The following is a 15224-nucleotide window of genomic DNA, read 5'->3' as shown; positions in this document are numbered from 1 at the left end:
GGTCATGAGTTCGAACCCCACGTTGGGGGTGGAGTTTACTTAAAAAAAAAACGTAGAATAGAAAAGCTTCTTTCTGGGCACCTCTTAGATGCCCCACATGTCCCTCCATGCATTCGTTCGCTGAACATTTATTTATCAACACCTACGGTGTGGGCAGAACTATGTCTGACACCCAGAGTCGAAGCCACATGCAGCAGGCAGTGGGAGAGCCTGATCTGCTAGCAGAACATTTTTTATTTGGGGTGACAAGTGTGGGACTGCAGGTGTGAGCACAGGTGTGCATGTCACTGAAGTCCACGGAGGACGGGCAGGGTTGCCTTTGACTTGTGTCTTGAAGAGCAAAGGGGGATGGGTTGTCCTGGAGGGGAGGACAGGCAGAGAGGCCCTTGGGGTGAATCACGGGCTTTTGGGAGGAACCAGCCAGGAACCAGCCGGGAGACTGGAAAGGCCAGTGGGGGCCATGTGGAGGGATTTTATGCTCTCAGCAGTGAAGGTTTGCTTTGTTTTCAGGCATGTTTGTGTGGCCCCGATCTGACATCTAGTGGCCATTTGGAATATAATCTGGAGAAAAGAAAGGCCTAGAAATTTAAGGCTTTGGTCCAGATCAGGGTTTCTCCATCTCAGAGGGACCTACATTTAGGGTCAGAGTATTCTTAGTAGCGGGGCCTGCCCTGGGTGTGGTAGGATGTTGAGCAGCATCTCTGGTCTCTGGTCTCACAATGCCAGTAGCTCATGCGTTCCCCAAGTAGCGACAGCCAAAAATGTTTCCAGACATGCCAGATGTCCCCCAGTGGTGGGGTGAGGGGCAGACCCACCCCTGGTTGAGGACCGCTGGTTTGGCATGAGATTGTGGGGTGTGTAAGCAGTGGAGCCTGTGGGAACCCCAAGCTACAGATAAGGGGGGATGACTGCAAGTACATTCGGCTTCTTTGATGAGACCTTTTCATGTTTCTAGTGGTCCAGACACCCATTTCTCAGTGGTTCTTCATGAGGCACTGTGTCATGGTCATTTGGGAACCCCACCTGTGCGTGGATGGAAATGTTCTGAATCTCACTAACATGGACCCATCTTTGTTTTTGTCCAGGAACGTCACTGCTCTTTGCATATGAGGGGACCATGCAAAAAATCTTTTTTTTTTTCCATGCAAAAAATCTTAATGCATACCCCCCCACAGCCCCCACCAGGATTTATTTTCTGACTACAGTGCAGTAGGAACTAAAAATTGACTTGAAACATTTGAAAGGACAAGTGTTTCCTGGTGATTTAAAAGTCGATCACTTTTATACCTTTTGGGAGAGGCAGATGTGGGGACTTTCATTAAAGTCCACTTGGAAAACAGTGGGAAGGAGAATCTCACTCACATAGCTTAAATTTGTAGAATATCGCCAAAAACTGGGCTTTGATGCAAATTAGTAGCCTTAAATGATTTTGTGACTTAAGAAAAAAACCTGAAAAGGTAAAAATAGAAATGTATTGCAGGGGAGGGGAAATCAAGATTGCTGAACTTGCAAATATAAGGATGAAACCACAAATAACTAGAAGTAAAGCAGATGATATACTACTGGGTCCAAGGAAGATTTTAATGTTGAACTGTCTCTGGACAATTTTGTGTTATCCAATTTGAAGCTTTTGGTGAGAAGTGAAGTCTTAATTTGATCTGATTCAAGACAAAGCAGAAAAAATTAAATATTCTAATACCTTTGGTAAATGACTAAAAATTATGTCTCAAATAGTCCCTGGACCCAGAGAATTTTATAGATGAGTTATTTCAAACTCTGTAATATAGAAACTTTTCTGAGCATAGGAATCTATGGAAATCTTTCTAGGTTGTTTTGTTTTGTTTTTTGTTTTATTTAAAAATATTTTTATTTATTTGTTTATGAGAGACACACAGAGAGAGGCAGAGACATAGGCAGAGGGAGAAGCAGGCTCTCCACGGGGAGCCTGATGTGGGACTTGATTCCAGGACCCTGGGATCTCGACCTGAGTCAAAGGCAGATGTTCAACTGTTGAGCCACCGAGGTGTCCCTCCAGCTCATTTTATGAAGCTAACATAACACTCCTTAGTAGAACCTGATGCAGATGCCATGTCAACAGAAACCCCAGGACCAGCTAACATGAGACTTTAGATCCAAACGTCCTAAATGAAACTGTGTGCTAATGGTATCATTTAACTCAGAAGTGCAAGGACAGTTTATGACCCAGAGATATGATAGTTCATTAAGGGACCCAATAAGGAAAATCACGTAGTAATCTCCATTGTCCAATTAATGAGCAAAAAATGAGGCAAATGATGAGCAAAAAAGAGGCCTTTTATAAAAATGGGAGTAGGATACTTCTGCTACAGGTAAATATTACTTGAGTGAAACCAATAGCCAACCTAACATTGTACTTAATCTGTCCCTGTTATATTTAGAAGGAACCCCAGTGTTGTGGTGTCATCATTGCTAATTAACATTTCCCTGGGTGTCTAGCCAATGCAATAAGACAAGAAACAGAAATTAGAATAGCAAAGAATGGATTGTGAGGAAATAACGTTATTGATATTCGCAGACAGCCTAGCGCAACGGTAGTAAACACGCTATGGGCTACGGCGTACAGGCTGGCCACCCATTTCTTGTCAATGAAGTTTTATTGGAATGCAGCTGCTCCCATTTGTTTATATTTTGTGTACAACTGCTTTCAAGCTACAATAGCTGGAAAGCCATTGAGAGTTTTGACAAAAAGTGCGTGTGGCACGTGTCCCACAAAATCGAAAATAGTTACTTTCTACCATCGACAGGAAAAGTTAGCTGACTCTTTTTCTAGTACGATCCTTGAAAACTCAGCTCTGAAGCTCTTAGAAGAGAGTTTGGGAAAGAAGGTACAATAAAATTAAACAAAAAGCCCATTGATATATTAGCAATAGTTAGAAAACAGAGGAGATCCCTTTCGTAATTGCCATACCACCTTGGTAACCAAGTGGAGAATTAAAAAATTCTAAAGTCTGCCGAGCACTAAGATTGTCCAGATATGTGTGGGAGACTTTTTCGCACCACTTAAAGAAAACCCACTGGCGATCGACAGATGGGTAAATTGTGCAGCATGGTTTATAGTGTTAATATCCTTAGTGAATAAACAGGGCAGGAGTAGGAACAGTGAGGAAAGCGCTAGAACATCCCAGAAACAGAGGAGAGAGACAGGCACTTCCCTAGAGAAACATGAGGAACCGAGGAACGGAGGAAGGAAAGACAAGCTCACAGAGAATGGTTCTAAGAAATGCAAACAAAGCAGCAGTGCTTTGTTTTTCGGTCAATCTCTTGTATTGAAAATCTGCAAACAAACAAATCCCAAAGAATCCTTTAACCCAGTGCACTGATGAGGTTACCCTGAGGTGCAGTTTCAGAGGCTACTGGTAAGACCCCCCAGTCAGTCTAAAGGCCCTGGAGAGCAATTTTGCCCTATGGGCAAATTGGCACAGTCTGGTGATTTCCCTTCTTAAAAGAGTCTAGTTTTAGGATGTCTTAAGATAATCAATGATCACAGCAATATTTATAATATTATTATAAATATTTATTAAATATTAAATATAGCAATATTTATTATAATTATTATAATATTATAATAATTTATAATAGCAAAATGCCCGCATAAGGGCATCCTTGTACAGAGGTACTTAGGGCTCAGTTCCAGACCCACCGTGGTAAGATGAATATTGTAGGAAAGCAGGTCACGTGAGTTTTGGTTTCCCAGTGCGTATAAATGTTCCGTTGCGACTCGACTGTGCTCTATTAGGTGTGCAACAGCATTATGTCTAACAAATCAGCATACACACCTTAATTAAAAAAAACATTGCTAAAAAACGCAAACCATCATCTGGGATTTCGTTGAGTCGTAATCACAGATCACAGATCACTGCAACAACCACAATAATAATGAGAACGTTTGAAGCAGTGTGAGAATCACCAAAAGGTGGCCCCGAGACCCAAAGTGAGGAAATGCTATTGGAAAAAGAGTGCTGGTAGACTTGCCCGATGTGGGGCCACCACCGACCTTCAATTTGTAAACGTGCAGGATCTGCAAAGCACGATAGGGCAAAGTACAATAAAATGAGGTGTGTGTGTGCAGGAAATAAAAGAGGACGATGCTTAGTCATTTATGGCTCATGCATCAATTGAATATTTTCTCGTCCAAGTTTTCTGAGGTGAACATTTGTAGCAGGGAAGGAAAACTTCCACACTGAAAAAAGACAAAACATAAATTCCATGCTCAGTACTTAGGGCATTATGGTTTAAGGAAGCTCTTTGATGAATGTTTCCACAAGCGAACAAAGGCATACAAAACTAGCTTGGTCCTCATTATACCTACACATAATATTTCTAGAAAAAAAAACCAAATTGCCCACAGGAAACAGTGTGCAGTGGCATGATGAGTAAATGAAATTTTCTCTATGCTTTTTGTGTATGCGTGTCTATACATTTTTAGGCCATTAGGTTCATTTCTTAATTTCTTCTTAATTAATCGGGGGGAAATGTGTGTTGACTGCATTGGGTTTTTTGTTTGTTTTTTTGGAGTTACCCTTACTGACCTGAGTGATAAGATTTTTCTCTTTTTTTCACCCAACAATTGAAATTTAGTCACTACTATGATGAAGATGTCCTGTAGGGTCACAAGAATTAGAAGATGCATTTTTCCTGTTTAGACTGCTGATGCTGGCCAGTAGTTGGGGCTGCTGGGCTCCTGCCATTTGACAGGGTTCATGAAAAGTTAGACTCTTCCATGCTTTGGGCATCTTATCTTTAACACTGACTCTGGGTGGCCGATTAATCTGCAAAATGACAACCTGAAATCAAGCATGTTGAGGGGGAATATTGGTGTGTGTCCTCTGCAGATGGTCCTGGAGTCCCCCCTGCCCCCCGCCCCGCCTGGAGGGCATCCTGGAAGCTGCTCCGGGTTGTAATTCCTGGCAACCTGCATTTAATCTGTGTGCCTCCCTGCATCCCCACTGCACCAGCCTGTGATTTTGAGCCTTCTGATTCCCCCGCAGCGTTTTGTCCTCAGGGTGGTGATTGCATGACCGTGTGTGTCCTGTTGTCGTGACAGGCCATCGAGGAAACGCAGGGCGCTCAGTGATGCTGGCAACGTGACAGCAGCTATACCCACAGTTCCCGGTTTCCCCAACACCTCGACCAGCACGCCCACGAGCCCGGAGGAGCACAAGCCCTTCGAGAAAGTGGTGAACAAAGAATCTCTGGTCATCTCCGGTCTGCGCCACTTCACTGGCTACCGCATCGAGCTGCAGGCTTGCAACCAAGACTCCCCCGAGGAGAGGTGCAGCGTGGCAGCCTATGTCAGCGCCAGGACCATGCCCGAAGGTGGGTTGTCACATCGTGGCCCCAGGAGCCCCAGGCTGACCCAGGGGAAGCCCTCCACCCGTTAGGCAGCGGGGATGTGTACTTTAACTTATTTGTCTTTGTCATTTCTTATTTTTATTCGTACCCAGCTTTATTGAGATACCATTAACATATAACATTGCGTAAGGTGTACGGCGTGTGGATTTGATACACGTGTGTATTCAGTGTGATTACCACTGTAGCGTTGGCTCCCACCTCCATCCCAGTACACGATTACATTCCTTTTTCTGTAGTGAGAACACTTAAGATCTACTCTCCTAGCAACTTCCAAGAGTGTCGTAAAGTATTGTTAACTGTAGTCACCACGCTGTACGTTGTTAGATCCCTACGACTGATTCATCGTCCACGCTGGAAGTTTGGACCCTTCGGTTAATATCTTTGCATTACCCCTCAGGTCCCCCCAGCCCCTGGTAACCACCATTCTACTCTGTTATCTGTGAGTTCTGCTTTTTTTAGATTCCACATATGAGTGAGATCACACAGTATTTGTCTTTCTCTGTTTGGCTGATTTCACTGAGCAGAATGCCCTGAGGGTCTGTCCATATTGCCTGTATGATCATTTGATTGCACGAGTCGTGCATAGCCATTATATAAATGTTAACAAATCTACACACGCAGATATACACATGAGAAAAATAAAGCGAAATTAAGAAATACATAGATGTATGGCATTAATCAGGGTTCTCCTGAGCAATAGAACCGATGGGATATGAGATAAGACAGATGGAGAGATAGGGACGTAGGTAGTCCCGTAAAGAAGTGAGTTTTACACGTAGGAAATTTCCCACGAGGAAAGTGGAACACAGGACAGTTAGGCAAGCAGCTTGAGGGTGGTTGCCCAGCTGGTAGGTGGTGGAGGTGGGATTGGGTCCAGGGGTTAGGTGCCTGCCTCTAACCACTGCTCCTCACAGCCAAGGCAGACGACATCGTTGGCCCCGTGACCCACGAAATCTTCGAGAACAATGTCGTTCACTTGATGTGGCAGGAGCCAAAGGAACCCAATGGTCTGATCGTGCTTTATGAAGTGAGTTACCGACGGTATGGCGATGAGGTAAGACTCCTGATGCTCGGGCCTGTGCCTCCAAGCTGTCACTGGGACCTCCTTCCTCTTCTTAAACCTGGCCCAGGCACTTCTCCTATCAGATGTGTTGTCATGAGGACTCAAAGCCTCAGATTTACAACTTTCCAGGGCGATGGCTCAGAAGTGCCAATCTATAAACTTATTTATTTCCTGTTTCCCACATTGCTTCTCACATTTCAGCCTCGTCCTACAAGATGAATGATGGTGTGTCCCTCCTGACACGGCAGGAGACCCATTTCCCTTTAGACAGAGTTACCTGAGTCTGGGGACAAATCACTTAAGATCTTGATAAGTAATTTTTTGTTTGCTACCAGACACCGTGCAGGGTGGTGTGTGAATGCAGAGACGTGCAAGATATGTAACCTGAGAATAAAAAAGTGGCCAGGCTATCCTGAGGGTTCTACTGGGTGTCTTGCACACAGGAGGCAGGGAACACACAGTAGTATCTCATTTATCGTGTTTTATCCCGTCCAAGGCATGATAAGCAGCCCCATGATTTTTGTGGACTGCTAAAAAAGAAAAAAAAAGATGCTGCCAATTCTAATTGTAAGTCTGTGTTGCTTGTAAGATGCATTGCAATTTCAGAAATGCCAAAATGTGAAAATAATATGCCTCTCAGGACCGATGAAATGCGATAAATCCTCAGAATAGCCCAGTGACCTTGGTACTGAGGCAGCCAGAATTTAAATAGTTTTGTCCAGGGTCCATGAGAATAAAGTCAGGATTCAAACCCAAGACTATCTGATGTTCTAATCCAAGGGTTGGCAACTGTTTTTCTGTAAAGGGCCAGAGAGTGAACATGTTTGGCTCTGCAGCCAGATGGTCTCTGTTGCAAATACTTAACTCTGCTGTTGTAGCTCGGAAGCCACCATATAGAGGATGTGTAAACTAATGGGTATGGTCGTGTGCCAGTGAAACATTTTTTTTTTTACAAAAACAGGCAGCAGGCTGGAGTTGGCCAGTTCGCGCTCTAAGCCACGTCTGTAACTACCGTGGGGGTAGATTTCCGTCCCTAGCAGGGCTTTGGGCTGCTCAGAGTCACTGGTGGGGGCTTGAATCTAACGGGACAACTCTCCCCTTTACCATGTGACTTTGAGCAAATGAGTCACTTCACCTCCTTGGGTTTGACTGAGCCCTTCCCCTGTCCCAGACATTGCACTGAGTCCTTTGCAACTGTCCATGTGAACCTCACAACGACCCAACCAGGTGGGATCTGTTAGTGCCTCCTTTTTCGGGCAGGAGCATGGACATTGGAGGAGCTGAGTGGACTTGCTCGGACTCAGGACTTAAACTGGACTGTTGGGCTCTGGAGTCTGCTATCTACACCTGAAGGCAGTCACTTAGGTCAGAGGTCATTTTCTATATATGGCCAGAAAGTTAAAGTTTTTAGTTTTTAGTTTTTTTTTTGTTTTTTTTTTTAAGATTTTGAAATTTATTTTTCATGAGAGACACAGAGAGGGAGAGGCAGAGACACAGGCAGAGGGAGAAGCAGGCCCCATGCAGGAAGCTCGATGTGGGACTCGATCCTGCGACCCAAGAATCACGCCCTGAGCCACAGGCAGACACTCAACCACTGAGCCACCCAGGGGTCCCTAAAGTTTTTAGTTTTGGGAGCCATAAAGTCAGGCTTGGGCATGAGGTTTTTTTTGTTTTTGTTTTTGTTTTTTATAATAACAGCTTTACTGTGGTACATTTGCATACCATAAAATACACCCATTTAAAATATACAATTTGGGGTGCCCGGCTGGCTCGGTCTGTAGAGCGTGCGACTCTTGATCTCAGAGTTGTGAGTTCGAGCCCCACATTGGGTGTAGAGATTGCTTACGAATAAAATCTTTACAATAAAACAAAATAAAATACACAATTCAATGGTGTTTTTTAAAAAGATTTTTGCAATTTTTATTGTAAAGTTTTATTGAATTGTATACAATTCAATGGCGTCTTTTAAAAGATCTTTACAATCTTTATTGTAAAATTTTATTGAATTGTATACAATTCAGTGGTTTTTTAAAAAAGATATTTACAATTTTTGTTGTAAAATTTTATTGAATTGTGTATAATTCAATGGCGTCTTTTTAGAGATCGCTTCCTTTTTTTTTTTTTTGAGGTTCTATTTATTTATTCATGAGAGTCAGAGAGAGAGGCAGAGACACAGGCAGAGGGAGAAGCAGGCTCCATGCAGGGAGCCTGATGTTGGGACTCCATCCCGGGTCTCCAGGATCACACTCTGGGCTGAAGGCGGAGCTAAACCCCTGAGCCACCCGGGCTGCCCTTTAGAGAACTTTATAATTTTTATTGTAAAGTTTTATTGAGTTATATATAATTCAGCATTTTTAAAAAAGATTTTTACGATTTTATTATAAAATTTTATTGAATTCTCTATGGATTTGCTTGTTCTGGACACTTCCTTTGAATGAATCATACGATATATGGCCTTCTGTTACCGGCTTCTATAATCATCATCATGTTTTTGAGGCCCGTCCATGCAGTGGTGTGTGTCCAGGCTTCATTCCTTTTCATGACTGAGAAATATTCCATCATATGAGTGGACCACATTTTGTTATTCACTCATCCATAGATGGGCATTTGGGTCATTTTCACTTTCTTGTGAGTAATCCTGCTCAGAGCATTTGTGTGTAAGAGCTCAGAGCATTTCTGTGTGGATGTGTGGTTTCAGTTCTCCTAGGTGCATGTCAAGGGATGGGGTCCCTGGATCCCGTGCTAACTCTTTTAAGGAAATGCCCACTCTCCCCACAGTGGCTGCACCATTTTATATTTCCTATGATTCCAACACTTGTTGGCTATCTTTTTTATTAGAGCCATGCTTGTGGGTGCCAGTGGTATCTCATCGTGGTCTTGGTTTGCATTTTCCCGATGGCTCATTTGGGCCTGAGTTTTGTTGTGCTCTTCCCTGAACTCATGGGGCTCTTCTGCTGCAGGCAGAAGTTAGGGTCAGCCCTAGAACTAGGGTGGGGTTGAGGATGGGAGGCAGGAGCTTCGCAAGGGGGAGGGTCAGCTTCCAAAAGAAGTTTGGGATGTTTTGGGCAGCAAGGAAGAGCATGTGGATTCTTTGCAGTGGGCAGCATGTTTCCACTGCAGACCCTCCTTGATTTTATTTGTGCTGCTATGACCAACTCTTTCCCGTTTGCCTGGAATTTGCCAGTAGTGAGCACTGAAGTCCTACATCGTAGGAACCCCTTGGTCCAGGGCAAACTGGGACAGTTGGTTACCCTATTGACCTAACTCTAAATTCTCCCAGCTGCCTTTGACTGGACTGCCTCCCCTGTTCCTGGAGCCCAAGGGTCACCAGTAGGAATCCCCATTAGAGTGTCTGCCCCACATGGCCGAGCACCAATCCCGGACAGACTGGCCCTATTTTTTTTAAATATTTATTTTATTTTATTCATTTTTGTTTGTTCACATTTTTTATTTAAATTTAATTTGCCGGGCAGCCCTGGTGGCGCAGCAGTTTAGCACCGCCTGCAGCCTGGGGTGTGATCCTGGAGACCCGGGATCAACGGGTTCTGTGTCAGGCTCCATGCATGGAGCCTCCCTCTGCCTGTGTCTCTGCCTCTCTCTCTCTGTATGAATAAATAAATAAAATCTTAAAAAAATTTTAATTTGCCAACATGTAGTTTAATACCCAGTGCTCATTCCACCAAATGTCCTCCTCGGTGCCCATCACCCAGTTACCCCATTCCTCCACCCACCTCCCCTTATGCAACCCTTTGTTTGTCTCCCAGAGTTAGGAGTCTCTCATGGTTTGTCTCCCTCTCTAATTTTTACCACTCAGTTCCCCTCCTTTCCCTTATAATCCCTTTCACTATTTCTTATATTCCACGTATGAGTGAAACCATATGATGATTGTCCTTCTCTAACTGACTTATTTCACTTAGCATACACACCGCATCTTCTTTATCCATCATCTGTTGAAGGACATCGTGGCTCCTTCTGTAGTTTGGCTATTGTGGACATTGCTGCTATGAACATTGGGGTGTAGGTGTCCCGGTGTTTCATTACATCAGTATCTTTCAGGGTAAATCCCCAGTAGTGCAATTGCTGGGTTGTGGCGTAGCTCTATTTTTAACTTGTTGAGGAACCTCCACACTGAGTGGCTGTGCCAGTTTGCATTCCCACCAACAGTGCAGGAGGGTTCCCCTTTCTCCACATCCTCTCCAACATTTGTTTCCTGCCTTGTTAATTTTCGCCATTTTCACTGGTGTGAGGTGGGATCTCATTGTGGTTTTGATTTGTATTTCCCTGATGGCAAGTGATGTGGAGCATTTTCTCATGTGCTTATTGGCCATGTCTATGTCTTCTTTGGAGAAATGTCTTTTCATGTCTTCTGCCCATTTCATGATTGGATTGTTTATTTCTTGGGTGTTGAGTTTGTTAAGTTCTTTACAGATCTTGGAAACTAGCCCTTTATCTGATAGGTCATTTGCAAATATCTTCTCCCATTCTGTAGGTTGTCTTTTAGTTTTGTGGACTGTTTCTTTTGCTGTGCAGAAGCTTTTTATCCTGATGAAGTCCCAATAGTTCATTTTTGCTTTTGTTTCCCTTCAGACTGGCCCTGTTTGCCCATTAGGGGAACACAGAGATGGGGGGAAAATAGGAGACAGTGAGAGATTACAGTCACCTTTTAAAAAACCTTGTCAGAATAACACCCAGTGCTCACCCATTCACCCCCACCCCCCGCCCTCCTCCCCTTCCACCACCCCTAGTTCGTTTCCCAGAGTTAGGAGTCTTCCATGTTCTGTCTCCCTTTCTGATATTTCCTACCCGTTTCTTCTCCCTTCCCTTCTATTCCCTTTCACTATTATTTATATTTCTTCTGTATGTTGGCAAATTGAACACCAATAAAAAATAAATTTATTATTAAAAAAAAACATTCTTGAAAACAAAAACAAAACAAAAAAAAAACCTTGTCATAGACAAGATGGCGGATTATCTCCAACATTTTCCTTTATTACCTGGCATTGCTTTGATAAAGTAAGAAAATAATGTAAAAATAGTTTTTTTAAAGATTTTATTTGTTAGAAAGCAAGAGAGTACAAGCAGGGGGAGCAGGAGGGGGAGAGAGAGAAGCAGGCTTCCCACTGAATAGAGAGCCCGACTTGGGGTTTAATCCCAGGATTCCAAGGTCATGACCTGAGCCGAAGGCAGACACCTAACTGCCACCCAGGCACCCCAATTTTTTTAAGCATACCATTAATACTGTTGGGGTATGAATTTGCCAGTTCTACAAAATTCTCTCCAGCATTTGGTGGGAGGTCTTTTTTTTTTTTTTGGTATTTGTAGGTTAACTGAAATCCCCTCTAGCTGCATCACCTTCGAATCTCTCTGTCCTTGAGCCTCTTGCTGGAGTCATTTGCCCTCTTACCTCATCCCCTCTCTGCCCAGGAGACCCTGGCCCCAGGGACCACCCCCTCCCTGGAAGGAGCATCGATGTTGAACTTTGGTGTACTCCTGTCCTTGGCTTCAGTATCTTTCACAGTTTTGAGATTCTTTCTTGATGGCACAAACTTTCATATATTTGGCTTCTTTGCTCTTTGTCAGGTTTTGCTTCTCTCTCTCTCTCTCTCTTTTTTTTTTGCTTCTCGTTTTTGCTTTTGTTTCTCAGTGCCTGTGGAGAGACAGCCGCCTTGTTCCTTCCATGATGCTCCCTTCCTGGTCCTCTCACCCCTTGAGGTTTGTGGGACCCATTGCCGGCCTTGGAGGATGCATTTCCACTTTGTTCCTGATAGCAGCTACCTTTGGTTGCTATATTTGCTTATTTGTCCCTTTCTGCTTGGTGACTCATTCTACTTGGAAGAACCTTTGGATCAGAGCCGCCGCCCCCCCCCCCCCCCCCCCCCCCCCCGCTGCCAGCCCAATCCAGCCCGATCTGTTTTCTGGCTGCTATTGTCACATGATAAGCCCAGGAACTTGGAGCTGTTTTGGAAAGTTCTTAAAATTTGGCCTGACTCGTGCAGGTTTCATGGTCTCATTTCCCAGTGATCTTGCCTCTCCCAAGAAAGCTCTGGGTTGACCTCTGTTTACATGGTTATCACTGGGCTGTGTATGCTTTACTTATCTCCTCTCTGTTTTCAGAGATTGAGGTAGATCCCATCTCTTTTTTTCAGAATGGTCAAATCAGTCAAATCAAATCAAGAGGTGGGAAGGAGCTTTAAAACGTGTCCTTGGGACGCCTGGGTGGCTCAGCCGTTAAGCATCTGCCTTTAGTTCAGGGCGTGATCCTGAAGTCCCGTGATTGAGTCCCACATGGGTTCCCTGCATGGAGCCTGCTTCTCCCTCTGCCTGTGTCTCTGCCCCTCTCTCTCTCTTTCTCTCTCTCTCTCTCTGTCTCTGTCTCTCATGAATAAATAAATAAAATTTAAAAAATCTTAAATGTGTCCTTAAGACATAAAGTACATTCACATGTTTGGATCTGAGGCTAGCAGGTGGGGGGCAAAGCCTGAAATTTGGTTTAGGTCACGTAGGTCTCTTCTTCCCTGACCTTCTTGGACTTTCTAGAGGCCTGGTGACTGTGTCCCCCAGTGGTTTCAGAAAGCTCAGGAGCCAGATGGTTCTGGATTCAAGGGTTGGCCCTGCCACGTACCAGCTATGAGATCTCCAACCAACCATGTCATCTCTTCAACCAGGGGTGTCGGCAAACACCTTTTATGCCTGTTTTTGTCCAGCTCGAGATCTAAGAATCACTTTCATATCTTCAAATGGCTGGAAAAAGAATTCAGAACATCGAGAGGGGAATAGTGTTATGACCCATGTCAACCTGCGAAGTTTAGCTTTGGCATCCACCGCGTTCAGTGGGCTCATGGCCTCATCTGCTTGTGGATGGATGCTATGGGTTGGCGATTGGCCTCGGGCTGCTCTTGTGCTACAACAGCGGAGTTGAGTGGGTCATTTGAGTTGGTCCCAGTGACTGCCTGGCCCCTTGAAGCCAAAAAAATGTTCTCTCTGGCCCTTTATGGCAAAAAGTTTGCTGACCTCTGCCCTGGTCGCCTCTTTCCTGGTTTCTGATGTGAGGCCGAGCCCCAGTGGGGTTGTCAGAAGAGGGAAATGACATGATCCAGGTCAAACACCTGGCTTGTGGTTTAGGAAGGGGTGGCTGTTATCAATAACGACAGCTCCCAAGTGAGCTTCCTTACGTGGAGAGCCAGAATGCGGAGACTCTGACTGGGCCAGCGTGGCTCGTGTGCGTGGTACTCGGACTGTGGCTTCCTTCCTCGGTGTCATTTCGGAGCAGGGGACATTCCTGCTGGGGATGGACATACATTCCTGCTGGGGATGGACATTCCCGAGTGACAAAGAACAACCCTCACACCTGCCCTCTCTCCTCTTCTTGTCTTCCAGGAGCTTCACCTGTGTGTCTCCCGGAGGCATTTTGCTCTGGAGCGTGGCTGCAGGCTACGCGGGCTGCCTCCGGGGAATTACAGCGTGCGAGTCCGGGCCACCTCCCTGGCGGGTAATGGCTCCTGGACAGAAGCCACCTATTTCTACGTGACAGACTATTGTAAGTCTGCATGCCAGAGCATTTCAGAGGATGGCTGGGGAAGCGTGGAGGCCATGCCCGCCGGCCCTGGCCTGGTCCTCTGGGTCTGCTGGCTGGTGCTGTGTGACCTGGGCAATGTGCTTGCCCTTTCTGAGCCTGTACTTCCTTGTCTGACCATGGGGATAATAATAAGATCCCCACCACCCCCTGCCTTGGAGGTGAAAGGAGATTTCAGTGACATTATAAATGTCAAATAGCTTGTACAGAGCATGTCTGATTAACATTAGCTCCTGTTACTAGTGTCTTAATATTTGTTTTTACATGGGTTGTGCTCTCCAAGGGAGGACATGGGAGCTTGCCTACTTAGTCTCAGATATGTTCTTGATATGTGGGCAGTAAATGCTGCCATTGGGTGAGCAGGGTACACTGGACAGGGTGGGAGGCTGGGGAAGGCTGAGCTGGTCAAGGAATGCTTCCTGGAGGTGGTGACATCTTGACCCAGACCTAGAAGAATGTACAAGTGGGGACAAAAGAAGATGGCTATCCTGGCATGCGGTAGGAGCCTAGACACTTGAATGAGCAAGCAAACAAATGACTGAGAAGCAGGGGAGATTCTAGACCAGGAGGAGTGGGAGCTTGGGTGGGAGGAGTGAAACAAGGCTCCTGCTTGGCTGGCTGGATTTTCAAACATACTGGGCACAGTGGGACTTTGGAAAGTGGGAAGTGATTCTTGCTGGCCAGTGTCAGGGCTGCGATGAGCGTCGTGACACCAGCTGGGTGTGCGATGCTATGATTCCGATGGTGCCTAGTAGAGTTAGCACAGACCCTGCCAGGTTAGGAGCAGGGATCCCAGCAAGTCTGCCGTCCCTTCAGATGCCAGATGCAAGTTGGGGGTTCTCCAAGCTCCCTTGAACTTCTAACTGGCAACAAACTTAGGGGTTCCCATGACCCTCTCTCCCAGATTCAGTCATTTGCTAGATCAGCTCCCCGAGCTCAGAAAAGTGTTATATTACAATGACTGTGTTATTATTATAAAGGCTATCGCTCAGGACCACACAAATGAAGAGACACATAGGGGAAGGCCAGGAGGGTCCAGGACACTGGGCTCCTGCGTCTTCTCTCCCTGGAATCAGGATGTGTCCCATTGTCCTCCTGGCATTCTGATGTGGTCACCAGCCAGGAAGCTTCTCTGAGCGTTGGTGTTGAGGGTTTCGTTAGCGTACGCAGTACTGATCGCATCGTTGGCTGTGTGAC

General features: G+C 45.3%; 1 protein-coding gene across 5 annotated transcripts in view; it reads left to right on the top strand.

Annotated features, from left to right (window-relative positions):
* Positions 1-15224, top strand: part of INSR (insulin receptor) — a 135528-nt gene that overhangs the window by 103510 nt on the left and 16794 nt on the right. For all 5 annotated transcript variants that reach the window (XM_072787405.1, XM_072787406.1, XM_072787404.1 and 2 more), the window contains 3 exons: positions 5084-5355; positions 6306-6445; positions 13832-13991. In XM_072787405.1, the coding sequence (XP_072643506.1) occupies positions 5084-5355; positions 6306-6445; positions 13832-13991 (572 nt within the window). The remainder of the gene's footprint in view (positions 1-5083; positions 5356-6305; positions 6446-13831; positions 13992-15224) is intronic.

This window comes from Canis lupus, chromosome 19 (assembly GCF_048164855.1).
Source record: "Canis lupus baileyi chromosome 19, mCanLup2.hap1, whole genome shotgun sequence".
Taxonomy (NCBI): domain Eukaryota; kingdom Metazoa; phylum Chordata; class Mammalia; order Carnivora; family Canidae; genus Canis; species Canis lupus.
Note: the sequence above shows the minus strand (reverse complement) of the source record. Positions and strands in the feature narration are given on the sequence as shown.